This window comes from Rattus rattus, chromosome 5, assembly GCF_011064425.1.
Source record: "Rattus rattus isolate New Zealand chromosome 5, Rrattus_CSIRO_v1, whole genome shotgun sequence".
NCBI classification, from domain to species: Eukaryota; Metazoa; Chordata; class Mammalia; order Rodentia; family Muridae; genus Rattus; species Rattus rattus.
Window position 1 is genome coordinate 43,916,932 of NC_046158.1, and position 12,535 is coordinate 43,929,466.

Consider the following 12,535-nt stretch of genomic DNA (forward strand, 5'->3'; position numbering starts at 1 on the left):
AAAACCAGAACCAAAGTGCAGTTCTTTCTTCTACTTCATAAAGGTTAAATATATAAACATAGAGATGGTATTATTCACTTTGTTAATACCTAGGAGCCATACATAAGATGTCTAAGAAGGATTACCTGTATAAACCTTGTATAAACATGGACATACTGTAATTCAAATATATAGAGTATGCACAACATATGATCATGACTGGCTACATTACCTATGATATACTAATATGTTATTCTTTAGCCTTTGTGTTCAAAGTTTTGTTTCCTCTGCTATCTCTCTTACTAGAAAATATTTGTGCTAAGTAACGGACAGATTAGGAAAATTTAAAAATGTCTTTCACACATTGGCAGATGTTTTGGACTCTAATCACAAGTAGGGTTCAGAAATAACAACTAAGATAGCACTAATTTTCTATTGATTTATAATTTCCAAATGGCACCATTTCATTAATGGAGGAAAAAACACAGACAATTCTAGAAGTGCTTGGGCAGTTCTATATCTATGTCAACATCCATGTATGTCTCTGTCTTCATGTAAAGAAACTGGATTTTTAATAATCCCTCTCTGGTTTCAATATAAACATTTTATTGGATATCAACAGTATACTTGTAAGGTTTAGGTACAAAGGAAGCTACCAGTCATCAGTCTTGAGTGGTCTGAAAGATTATCAAATAATTAAACAAAAAGAAATGCAGTCACCTAGATTAAATAGCCAAAACTGATGTCAAAATCACATTTTAACACTTTCTTAATCAGAAAAGGCAAAACTTCAGAAAGAAAGGCTAGAAACTTTGGTTTTTTTTTTTTTATCCTTTGCTGACTTCTGAAGATTATGTACAATCTTCACAGATTTGAATGGATTCTGCCATGGTCTTTGCTATTGCTCTTTTAAACTCATAGCATAATGCAGAGTAATGTGATCTTACAGATTCATTTCTGAGAACTTGAAGCTTCAACTCCTTAATTTATAGTGTATTGAACTTGAGGACAATTTGACTGTGGCTTCCATTTTGTTTTCCTGGTTTAAGCTACATTCAGCTCTATTTTGGTTTCATATCTTACTGGGTATATGCCTAACAGTAGTCATACTTTCTTTTTCTTAGATTTTATTCACTCTGCCTACTTGGCCCACAGTCTTCATGCCATTCATTTTGGTACTCATCTGATAGCAGAGAGTTCATGCTAATGTTAGGAGAGCAGCCTTGGTCCTTAGTCATTATTAGTAGTGACTGACTATCTTCACACATCAGAAACTAAACAAAAGATGGTAACAACACATGGAGAAGAAATTTAAAGCCCGAAATAATGTTGCAGGCTTTGTTTTCCAGGGAAGATATTCTATTTCCAAAATATCATGATAGGTGTGATGAACCGTAGGGGAGACTGTGTGACCCAGAGCCTTAAACTGTTGTGTTTTACTGCAGACTATATAGTCCTTGTGCAAAATTGCCTCCTAGAAAGGCCAGACGGACATTATATATAGGTCAGGTTGTCCTATCCGAATGTTTATTGGATGTCAAAGTTGTATCAGTTAAGACTAGGTTCTTATCTTTGTTCAAATCTCATCTCTCTTGTCCATATGTAAGTTTCTTGATTTCTCCTACACACTATTATTATGCTGCTATATAGCAAATACACCATCCATTTGCTGAGAGGATCAAATGAAATCAGACTTGCCAAACACTTAGTATAAAACTAGGACAGAGAAACACTTTATAAATGCTCTATATTAACTTGAAATCTTTCAAATTCTGAATGTTTGGAGAATTGGCATGATACTCAAAGTGGAGAATTCTGTTACTAACCCAGTGGCTTAGGTCTTAGTGAACATGCAGATACACTTCAAATTTTATGCCAAATTTCATTCTTCTCATTTCTATGAATCATAAATGATTGGTTTTTTGTCTAGTGTTGGGCCTCATACCTCAATACTTTATTACATATGTTGATATTTAAAAATACAAGAAAGTGTGACATTTGAAACATGTGGGGCTCCAAAATTTTGAATGAAAAATGTTTTTGTGTATTTGCATTCATCTTCCCTATAAGGATGTAGCTATTAAAAGGGTTGTTGTTACTTAGAATTAGCACATAGAATTTCCACATACATAATCAACATCTGCTTCCTAAATTTTCATTGTATAACTTGACCGTATTCATAAATTATTTATTCATCTTCAGTTGTATACTTATGATTAATAATAGAAATTTAGATGTCTCATGAATGTATTCATGATGAAGACAATACTAACAGAGATGATGTATTGTTGAGAAAACTGGTAAAATGTGTTTCTTTTAAAGGGATTGGTAGAGCCATAAACTGTAGTTAAAATATTTAAATTTAAGATATTTAAGAGTCTACCTTAAATCCCAGACTACCTTAAATCCCAGAGTACATATGGACTTTGAACCAAATAGACATCTTCCTGCACTTGTGGTAGTAAATTCTGTGCACTACATACATGCCAATGCATACATATATGAATTTATGGATGTCAACCTGGAACCTCGAATAATTTTCTGTAGTGATCCTACTTCTAATTCTCTGAGCATCTCTTTTCCTTAGTTGGTAACCAGGAAAAGCTAATCATCAAGAAACCTGAGACATAGATTCTGCTCTCTTGAAATCCACAACAACCACGTAGACACTCCTTGATAGAATGTCTCGTTTGAGTATGTTCCCTTTCCCAATTGTCATGGTGGGCTATTTTGGGTATTTGAAGAGCAGCTCAGTTGTCAGATTAAACAGGACCTGGATTAACTTGTGTTTTCCCAGTCACAGACACGTCTACTAAAGCCCCGTTTCATAATCTGTGATTGAAAGAATTCTGGGGCTTAGTTTTTGATGAAGCTACTCTCTAGGGTCAGACTGTAAATATTACATAATGTTTCTAAGAAGTTAACTAGATATCATTCCTCTAAATTACACACAAGGCATCTTATGCAATATCAGACAGAACAGAATTTCAAAAATGTCAATGCTTGCATGTAATTCCTTGCTTGGAATACCCAATGACATATCAGATCCTACTGAATGGTAGTTAGTAAGGGTTTTCAAATCTGCTTTTCCAAAACTACAAACAGCATGTATTTTTAAAAATTTCTATCTTCAAATCTGAACTCTATAATAATGGAGTGAGTTGCTATTCATCCTGAAGATCTGTCTCGTTTATTAGGGCTAGACATTACGCCCACATATTTCTGTTCTTCATGAAGACATTCTATCCATTGACCTCCCAGTTGCTGCATATTCTCTTTCCTACCTTCAGAAAGCAAATCAAGTACCACAGCATCCACTTCCTGACAGCTCATCTGCATTATCATAAAATTTTATCATTGTGCTTATTGCTATTTTATATGTGCAGTGTGGCAGATGGAATAAAATATTTGATTAAATACCCAACAGATAAGGGATATATTACAGATTCTACTTAGTCTGGTATCTGATTTGGAGGAATTACTTTCTATTTGTGCCCTTCCTATTTTCTACTTTCCTAATTTTATTTAGTTATTTATTTTCACACTGGGACAAAAAACAGGGCCTCGTGCTTCCTAGGTAAGTGCTTTACATATGTTAGATCCCCAACTTCATATCCCCCTTTCTAGAGTATTGTAGCAACAATTCAGACTTTAATGGTTGACTGTATGAATTGAATTCTATTCCCTTCAAATAAATATGGAAATCTTAATTCCTAGCACCCCAGAATATGACATTGATTGAAGAGACTGTTATTGCCTAGTGTGATTAAGAGGAGGTCCAAGGGAAGTAGAGCAGATTCATAATCAGATACTCAGTAGAGGAGATGATATAGAAGGAATATTATATATATATATATATATATATATATATATATATATATATATATATGATGTACCCTTTTTCTCACCCCAAAAGGGAGCCTGGGCTGACAGGGACTGAGGGATACAAAGATGACTCCTCTCTTAGAGGCCAGGACAAAAAGCATGACTCCTCCAGCTCTTTGATTTTGACTTCTAATGTCTAGATGAGTGGGGAATTAATTACTGTTGTTTTTAAGTCCCACTCTTGGTTGTATTTTATTATGATAGTCAAAAGGATCGAAAGCTGACACGTGAATTAGTGAGCTTAAAAGCTAAGGAGAGTGATTGACACATGCACACACCCCCCGCAGATCTTATTTTCACTAGTTATATTATTTCTTATGTGTGACATAAGTGACCTGGGTTCACCAGCCATGTCCTAGGTAACTGTCACCCAATTACCATCATAAGATTCATCACAGAAGAGTGGTTAGCAGGAAAAAAGAACACCCCTGAAATAAACTACTATAACTGCTTTGAACAAAATAGCTCACTGCTTTGAGTTGTAGTATATTTATTGTTTAGTCCTCTTTATGCAAGATCAGAGAAAGCAGAGAATATAATTAAAAGTATTATTATTTTAATTACATTTTAATATTTTAAATACATATATAATAGCATATAACTAAATGATAGCATAAATAAATGAGTATACTATATAATAATATATAACTATATACAATATGATGTAATGATTCAATTAAAACTCTTAATATAATATTCAAAACTACACAACCAATATGATAAGATTATGCAAATATGCAATTGCATACTTGACCAATTATTTTGAAAAATTAAAATCAAAATAACCCCCTTACATGAAGTTCATTTTTTTCAGTGCAATGAAGGAAACCCCTAAGATACTTATCTTCTTTTTCTGTTGGTTGAAATTATCTATGATGACACCAATGAACAGGTTCAACGTGAAGAATGAGCCGAAGATGATGAAGATGACAAAGTAAATATACATGTAGAGGCTGTATTCGTATTTCGGCTGTTCATTTACCTGCAGAAAAATCAACAGCGTGTTGAAAGTAGCATGGATTATTTCCAGTCATACGTGGGCTGGAAAAAGTTAGTATTTCAGAAGCACTCGTGTTCAGCAATAAGTACGTGTTTAATACATGCTTATATTATATGCACACAGTCTTCCAATGATGTATAAAGGATCTTATCATAGGCAGTGATTGACCTCAGACTGACAGGACAAGTCACCAGGTAAATTACTCAAAGTATTCCCTTCATTTTCAAATGAAATTGTCAAAGTGATCGTACCAGAGTCATACTAATTTTATTGTATTTCCATTATTTACAAATAGGTCTTTACTGGATTTCACAGGAACACAAACCAGCCAGTAATCTCTAAAGTTTATTGGCAAAGATATTGTTGCAAAGGGTTTCAAGACATAAAAACAGTAAAAACTATGAATAAAAAAATCACTTTACTTTTATTTTGATCCACTAGTATTTGCTGCTCACTGATTACCACTAGCCTATGCTAAGTGCTGGATGGTGGATCCCCACAAGGAACCTGTGAGGGAGACACTGGGTCATTTCAGTTTTTCAGTAGACTGCTATGAGTTGGTTGCAGAATTTGCACAATGTAGCAGACCCAGAATTTACACTGGGTCCTGCCTCCAAATGCTAGACTCCAAAGTAATTGAACTCAGTAGGGAGGCAGCTTTTCGTTGTATTTGTACATATTCAGGGTCCTAAAGAGCTGAAGTTCAAATTCTAAAGCTAAATTAAAGGTAAAAAAATGTAAGATTTCCTTTTAGGTTGATAGAGACTTACATTAACAGAGTCAACTGCTGCATACATAATATCCATCCAGCCCTTGAATGTTGCCTGCAAAAAAATACATTTAGAGAAATTAAATGATAAGCTCAGACTCTAAAATCATCATATGGTTTACCTATTTAATCTTCCGATATTACTAGCAGCATCCAATTAGTTTAGTTCTATTTAAAAATACCGAGTTAACATAAAAGTGCTATGATTATGCTTTAGAATCAGAGCACCCCATAATTTACTTCAGATGTAAAAAGACATGTGAAAACTGCTGTAATATTTTAAGAAGACATAGTCTAAGCTTTTTCCTTATTAAGAATTTCTTAATTGTTACAAATACTTGTATGTTTTATATGTGAACCTTTTTCTAAAAGTGGAACTGAGTTTTTTCATTAGAGCAGAAAATAATTTGTCTCTATTTCTCAGGGCTTCTCAGTGCCTTTAAGAAGATCTTCCCATTACCTTGTAAGATAAACATAGAAGTCCCACAAAGACTGCTTGGAAGGCAATTGTCTGTTGATGCAGTGATGGGGGTTCAAGGGAAAATAAACCATCTATTCTGGATTAATAAATCTAAAAATCAAGAAACCTGTGCGCTTTAGCTAAGCTTACAGGGCACATGCTCTGAGAAAATATTAAAACCACTTGAAAAATCATATGGCATCTTAATTTCTAGTTAGTAGCAGATTTACACAGCATTTTACACCCTCCACTCTGTACCAAGTATTCGCGAAGGGAGTCACTTACAACTTGAAGCAGCGACAGGTAACCAAGCCCAACGTTGTCGAAGTTTACTTTCAGGTTTTTCCATCGCACATTTCCACTAATGTTCATCAGGGCAAAACACTCAGAACGGTTTGCAACTTGAGATGTAGGAAATCGTGACCCATCGGTGGTGTTGACACACTCATAGAACTTGCCAGCAAACAGATTGACTCCCATGATGCTAAATATTAGCCAGAATATAAGGCACACAAGAAGCACGTTCATGATGGAAGGGATTGCTCCTATGAGTGCGTTGACCACTACCTGATTCCCAAAAGACAAGACAAGACCAGTTAGGATCACTAGAAAATGTCACACAGGCACCCATGCAGAATTAAAGGCGTAAGGCCAACCAACCCACAAGTCTATATAGAGCTACCGATATACAGTGGCCAGTAGGGCACCTAGTAATACGAGGTGTGCCACACAACATGTGATTTTTGATTTACCAGTGTCATGATTAAGACGGGAAAACTATTACCATACACAAGGACTAAGTGGCCAAGATTACATTGTACTCCAAATAAATGAAAACAAAACCAAATCAAACAGAAAAACAAAACATCCCCTCCTCTCAAAAAACTCTCCAAAGAACCTGGTCCTGCTAAGACAAAGTCAGAAATATACAAACGTTTGAAAAGAGAAACATAAATGGCAAAAACAAACAAGCAAAAAACAAAAGAAAAAACCAAACAGACAAAACCCATCAATTAAGGATGTGCATATTTACAGTTCCATGATCTTGAAATCACCAACTTTTGGAAATGTACTCTCCCGTATGGTGAACCTGCTAGTTTGTATTGGATTAGGTTAGGGTTGGGAGTCTTTTAGGTTTGTATTCTTTAGATTGTGATGATTATACAAGGTGAAGGTAATTTTCTTGAAATTACCTTTATAACTCTAAAATTAGCTTTTATGTAAGTGCTTGGCCAAATACAGGCAGTGCTGGCCTCAGCAGCAGCAGGCCCTAGGTGAAGCTTATGTTCCTCTTTCTTCATTACTGCCTTTCAGTCTTTGCTACTGATCCTGTGAGTTCCCTGCTTCAGATTTCCTGCAACACACCTTCTGGAGTAGGTCTCTCTAACCTGGTTTTCTTAATTATCTCATTCCTCAAAAAACTGGTCTTTCTTCTTACTCTTAAGCTAATAGTGCACATTTGGGTACAAATGAGTTAGAATTAGATTGTTAGATAATAGATTAGCATTTGCCGTTTTTTTAAACTTTCAACTTATTAAACAGGATCTCAAGACACTTCCAAGTGGGGACTCGTGGGCTCTCTGTCCACCCGTGAGAGAATCTGGAATGGAGATAGGCTTCAGTATGTTTAGCCAACATGGGTTCCATGATCTCTATGGCCATTCGAATCATCTTTCACACATAAATGGTCTGACTCTGCAGAATGACTCAGCATGAATATCAACAAATGACTTGTGCCAAATTCAGGAAATATAGGCACTGTCCTCTAAGGGTGCTATGAAGAAGTTGCTGATTTAATACAGCCCTTAAAACCAGGTTACTGTAGTTACTGTTTGCTTCACTTCGTTTCTGTGGAATGACTCTATTTGGGGTCTACTATGCACATATTATGTTGTACTAGAGCATATAACTCCTGGGGCTTCGATTTCTTTAAGTGCAATTTTGGTATAATTCTACTGATTTTGAATCCTTATTTTGAGCATGAAATTAGATACAATGGCTAATGTTACCTCACCTTCTTATAATTTCTTATGTTCCCTAAGTTTGTTCTGTAATCAGGAATCAGCTGGACATTTGATGATGCAAACTACTGATGTATATACAAGAAGTTGTATTAGGATGAACAGTGATCTCATCCTTTAATTCTAGCATAGGAAAAGCTTCATTTTGAAAAGAAGGCTCTTTATTAAGATCATAGACTTTCTATCCATATTATATAAATTATAGTATCATCTGCTACTTTGTTACACCATAGCTACTCTACAGTTCTCTGTGTAGTTAATCTATATAACCATATCACATATGTATGTATATGTCTATGTACATATACAGGTAGTTCATAAGAACTATACAATCATTTTAGAATTATTTCAAACTATAGTATAAAAAAGAATTTTACATTAAGGAGTTTGGTATTTTCTTACCCTCATTCCTTCAAATCTAGACAAGGCTCTTAGGGGTCTTAGGGCCCTCAGTGTCCGTAGAGATTTAATGGGGCCAAGGTCTGAGTAGCCAAGAGTGTTGGCTACTAAAGTAACTAGAGACACCTGCAAAACATGGCATTCTCAGTAAGGATTTTAATGAAGTGACACAGTGAAAATTCAAGTCTAAATTGCACTCAGAAAAAGCAACAATAATGTAATTTTCTTCCAGTCAGCCCTCCCCATAATAGTATGTAAGAAGGAAGATTTGGAAAAAAATAGATTTCTTAGAAGGATGGCCAAAAGAGGAAGTAATGGAAGGAAGAAAGATTACTTATTACTACACATAAGTAGAAACAACATCTACAATTTTTGTATTTCATAATTACTGGCTATCTAATTGATTAATAAATCAGGACCTTGATAACAGCAACCAACACATTTTCTATTAAAATGAAACCCATGGCACACCCCAGCATGCCTTCAAAGCTGTAAATAAAAGTATGTTAAAAACTTAAATAGATCTAAACATGATTATCACTGTATTTTGAAGCCATCTGAAGATTCATGACTGAGATGGGAACAATTTCAAAGAAAGAATGTTTGCAGCCTTTGGTTAGTCAACATTATCACAAAAGATCTGTCTGTAATGATTTATGGAAGGAACTTTGAATTATATTGAAAATAGAGTGAGAGTGAGTGAGTCACTGCTTAACTGTCAACCTGAGGGCATAATTATTTCATCATGTTAGGCCTAGCCACCATGATGACGAAGCTACAGGAATGTGTACTCTCTTCACGAATCATCTCAAAAGAAAGAACACTTTCAGAAAGGAAATCAGCGTCCATTTTGGAACAGAACAATGAGTTCCCAGTGAACAAAAAAAAAAAAATCTGTATCTCTAAGTGTGTTCCATCTCTGAGTAATTTCCGTTTATTATTTACTGCGGCAGGCACTGTGTCTAAGAACAATGCCTTCAACACAAGCTAATGCAATGTCAGAGACCCAGTATTTCTAGGGAATAGTGGATTGAGGTCAGTTTCACTGAATGGTTTAGAGAATTAAAGACTTCATTCCTTAGAAGTTCAACGCTGCTGCTTGAGACAGGGACACTGCTCTGTGGAACAGATGTCCTTGTGGAGTCATTTCAGAATATCCCACTAAATGGAACATACATTTTTAATAACCTCTAGCTAGTAGGACTCATTACTCTTCTTCTCACTCCTAAAGTGATTCAGTCATGCAGTTATCCCCATTCCCCACGTAAGAAAAAAGGGTATGCTCTCTTTTTCATAAGAGAGATTCTAAGAATATTACATAGAATTTGCTTATTCTTTAGTGACATAGTAGACCAGTCCTTCAACCTGATGCTGAATGTTGTGATAATGAAAATGTGATAATCGAGAAATGCTGCACTCCAGTCTGTTCCTGGGAACCTATGTGCATGTACCCGCACGTATATTGTTTTTTTTTTTAATTTTAAAAGTATTTCCTTTATTTTTGAGATTATAATAATTAAATCATTCCCCTTTCAATTTCTTTCTTCCAAACGCTCTCATATCGATTAATCACCCTGCCTCTATCTTAGACTTGAAAGTCATTTTGTAGTGAAGTCAAGGTAGAGTCATTCCTGTTTATAATTAAAACTGTTTCTCATTGTTGGCTGTGCCCCACCTATAACCTTAACTACAAATAGTTCCATGCTGCCTTGTCCAGAAAATGGCAACCATGTCAAAAGTTTTGAAACTTTTGTTTCAAAAGTTTATTACGATAAATGTTGTTCTGATTACCTTGTTATGAGCACCTGTAACCTCTTTAATTCAGGAACTTGTTATATTCTGTTTCTGTAACCCCACCTATTTGCCTGCTGAATCCCCTATTTGGAAACCCCCCACTCCTGGTCTGTAAAAGTCCTTATCTCAGCACGTCCAATGATGATCTCTTGAACCCTGTTTCAGGGAGAGACAAGCTATGTACACATTTTTTTTAAAAGCTTGTTTTAATTAATTGCTTGCTATAATTAGTTTGACCATGATGATTAGGGTTGGCGATCTTTTTCCTCAAATCTGTGAGATTAACAATATACCCCTCCTCACTCTCTCTTTGTTATTAATTGTTGTTACGTATATGTGTATGTGTATGTGTGCATATGCTCACACATGTGTATTCCTGAATACATATTTATTTCAAGGAATGTCAGAGACTCTATCAGAGCATTTTATTAACAAGACTGCCTAAACTTGTGAGCTAAACAAAACAACAATAGATGGTCTAATGTGGACAGGCATTGGGGGGCAGCCGTAAGCTCAGCATCCCTCAACTCTACACAAAGAACTAGAGACAAGTAAGAATATAAGAAATGTTGGGGGTAATTTGTATATATGCATACAAAATTTTCAACAAATTAAAATAATAAGGGAGCAATGACACAAGTTTGCCGTTGCTTCCTCTTTTATTTTTTCTGTGCTGAATATTGAACCTAGTGCATCACGCATGGTAGGCAGACACTCTACAATCGAGTTCTGTCCCTAGCTCCCAAATCATTTTTCCTATGTTGAATAACAAGTAAATTAAATTATTCTTATGCACTTTCCGTCATCCAAGTCCAAAAATGTTTATTGAAGTAATTAGTAGCTTTGCTGGCCTTCTGTAAGGGGGGTGGGTGGGGTAGGAGCACCCGTATGGGGGAGGGGAAGGGGATGTGGGCTTATGGACAGGAAACTAGGAAAGGGAATAACATTTGAAATGTAAATAAAGAAATATATCTAATAAAAGATAAAAAAGGGAAAACTCATGTTGGTTTTCTCCATCATTATGACTGAGCTATTCTCTAGCCTTTCCTTCGCTCTAGCATAGAACTAGTCTTAATCCTGAATTTTTACCCAAATTTAACCACCATGTGAGACAACTTGAAAGTTAGTATCCTTTTAGAAATATTCATCTGCCCTTTTCTGTTTCTATTGCTCAAGGATACTCTGGTCTCTATTTCCTTTCCCTTTTCCTTTCTTTCTCTCTCTCTTTCTCTCTCTCTCTTTCTTTCTTTCTTTTTCTTTCCTTTTTCAATGTTAACTGGAATGATATTTAAATCATGTGCAATTTTAAGAAAATTATTTTTTGAATTATGTGTGGTTATCTTACCAACATGTCTGTTCAGCATGTGCATGTACTGCCCACATAGGTCAGATGGGGGCATCTGTAGCAGAAGTGAGAGAGTGCTGTGAGTCACTAGGAGAGTGCTGGGTATTATAAGTAGGTCCACTGGAAGAGAATTTAGTGCCTTAACCATCAAGCCATCTCTCCAGCCTCAAATCAGGTATAGTTTTAAATCCACAGTTTCGTTTGATTTTTGAGAAACATATGCAAAGGTTACAAGTATATTAGAGTCATATGGAAGAAAAATTACAATGATTGAAAGATTACTGTTCTGTTCATCACAGACAGATTTCTATAACTACCTTAACATTCATAAAAGCTTCTGGCTTTAAAGTAAGATGACAAAATGGTAATCTAGAAAAGCACTGGTGAAAACAGAACTCTTGAATAAAACACTTTAAATTTTATTCTAAAATACTTACATCAACAATTAAGAAGTCCAGCCAACACCAGGCATTAGTGAAATATGTTTTATACCCATATGCGACCCATTTTAGAAGCATTTCCAGAATGAAGATGTAGGTGAATATCTTGTCAGCATACTCCAGGATAATCTTAATGACCTTTTTCTTTTCAATATAGATATCTTCAAAAGCCTGTGGAAACACATTTCAATTTATGTACAATGCTAAATTTATATTTCACAGGAGGAAAAGAAATTACAATTCAGTTGGAGACACCACAAAAAATAATGGTGTGAAAACAACTTGATTAGCATTCTAGTTCCAGCACAAAATTTACTTCCAGTATCCTTTTTTATTGTTACTAGAGGTTGAGAGAATGCAAAGGAATGAAATTACATACAATCATCTGAAATAATCATGGTTTCTAAAACCTATTTTTTTTTTTTGTTTTTTGTTTTTTTTTT

At 35.1% G+C, this 12,535-nt stretch overlaps 1 protein-coding gene across 1 annotated transcript in view; it reads right to left on the reverse strand.

Annotated features, from left to right (window-relative positions):
• The window catches only part of Scn9a (sodium voltage-gated channel alpha subunit 9), an 80,721-nt gene that overhangs the window by 7,735 nt on the left and 60,451 nt on the right, over nt 1-12,535 (reverse strand). Inside the window, 5 exon segments of the mRNA XM_032903419.1 lie at nt 4,709-4,846; nt 5,635-5,688; nt 6,379-6,660; nt 8,517-8,639; nt 12,090-12,263. Of these exon segments, the coding sequence (XP_032759310.1) occupies nt 4,709-4,846; nt 5,635-5,688; nt 6,379-6,660; nt 8,517-8,639; nt 12,090-12,263 (771 nt within the window).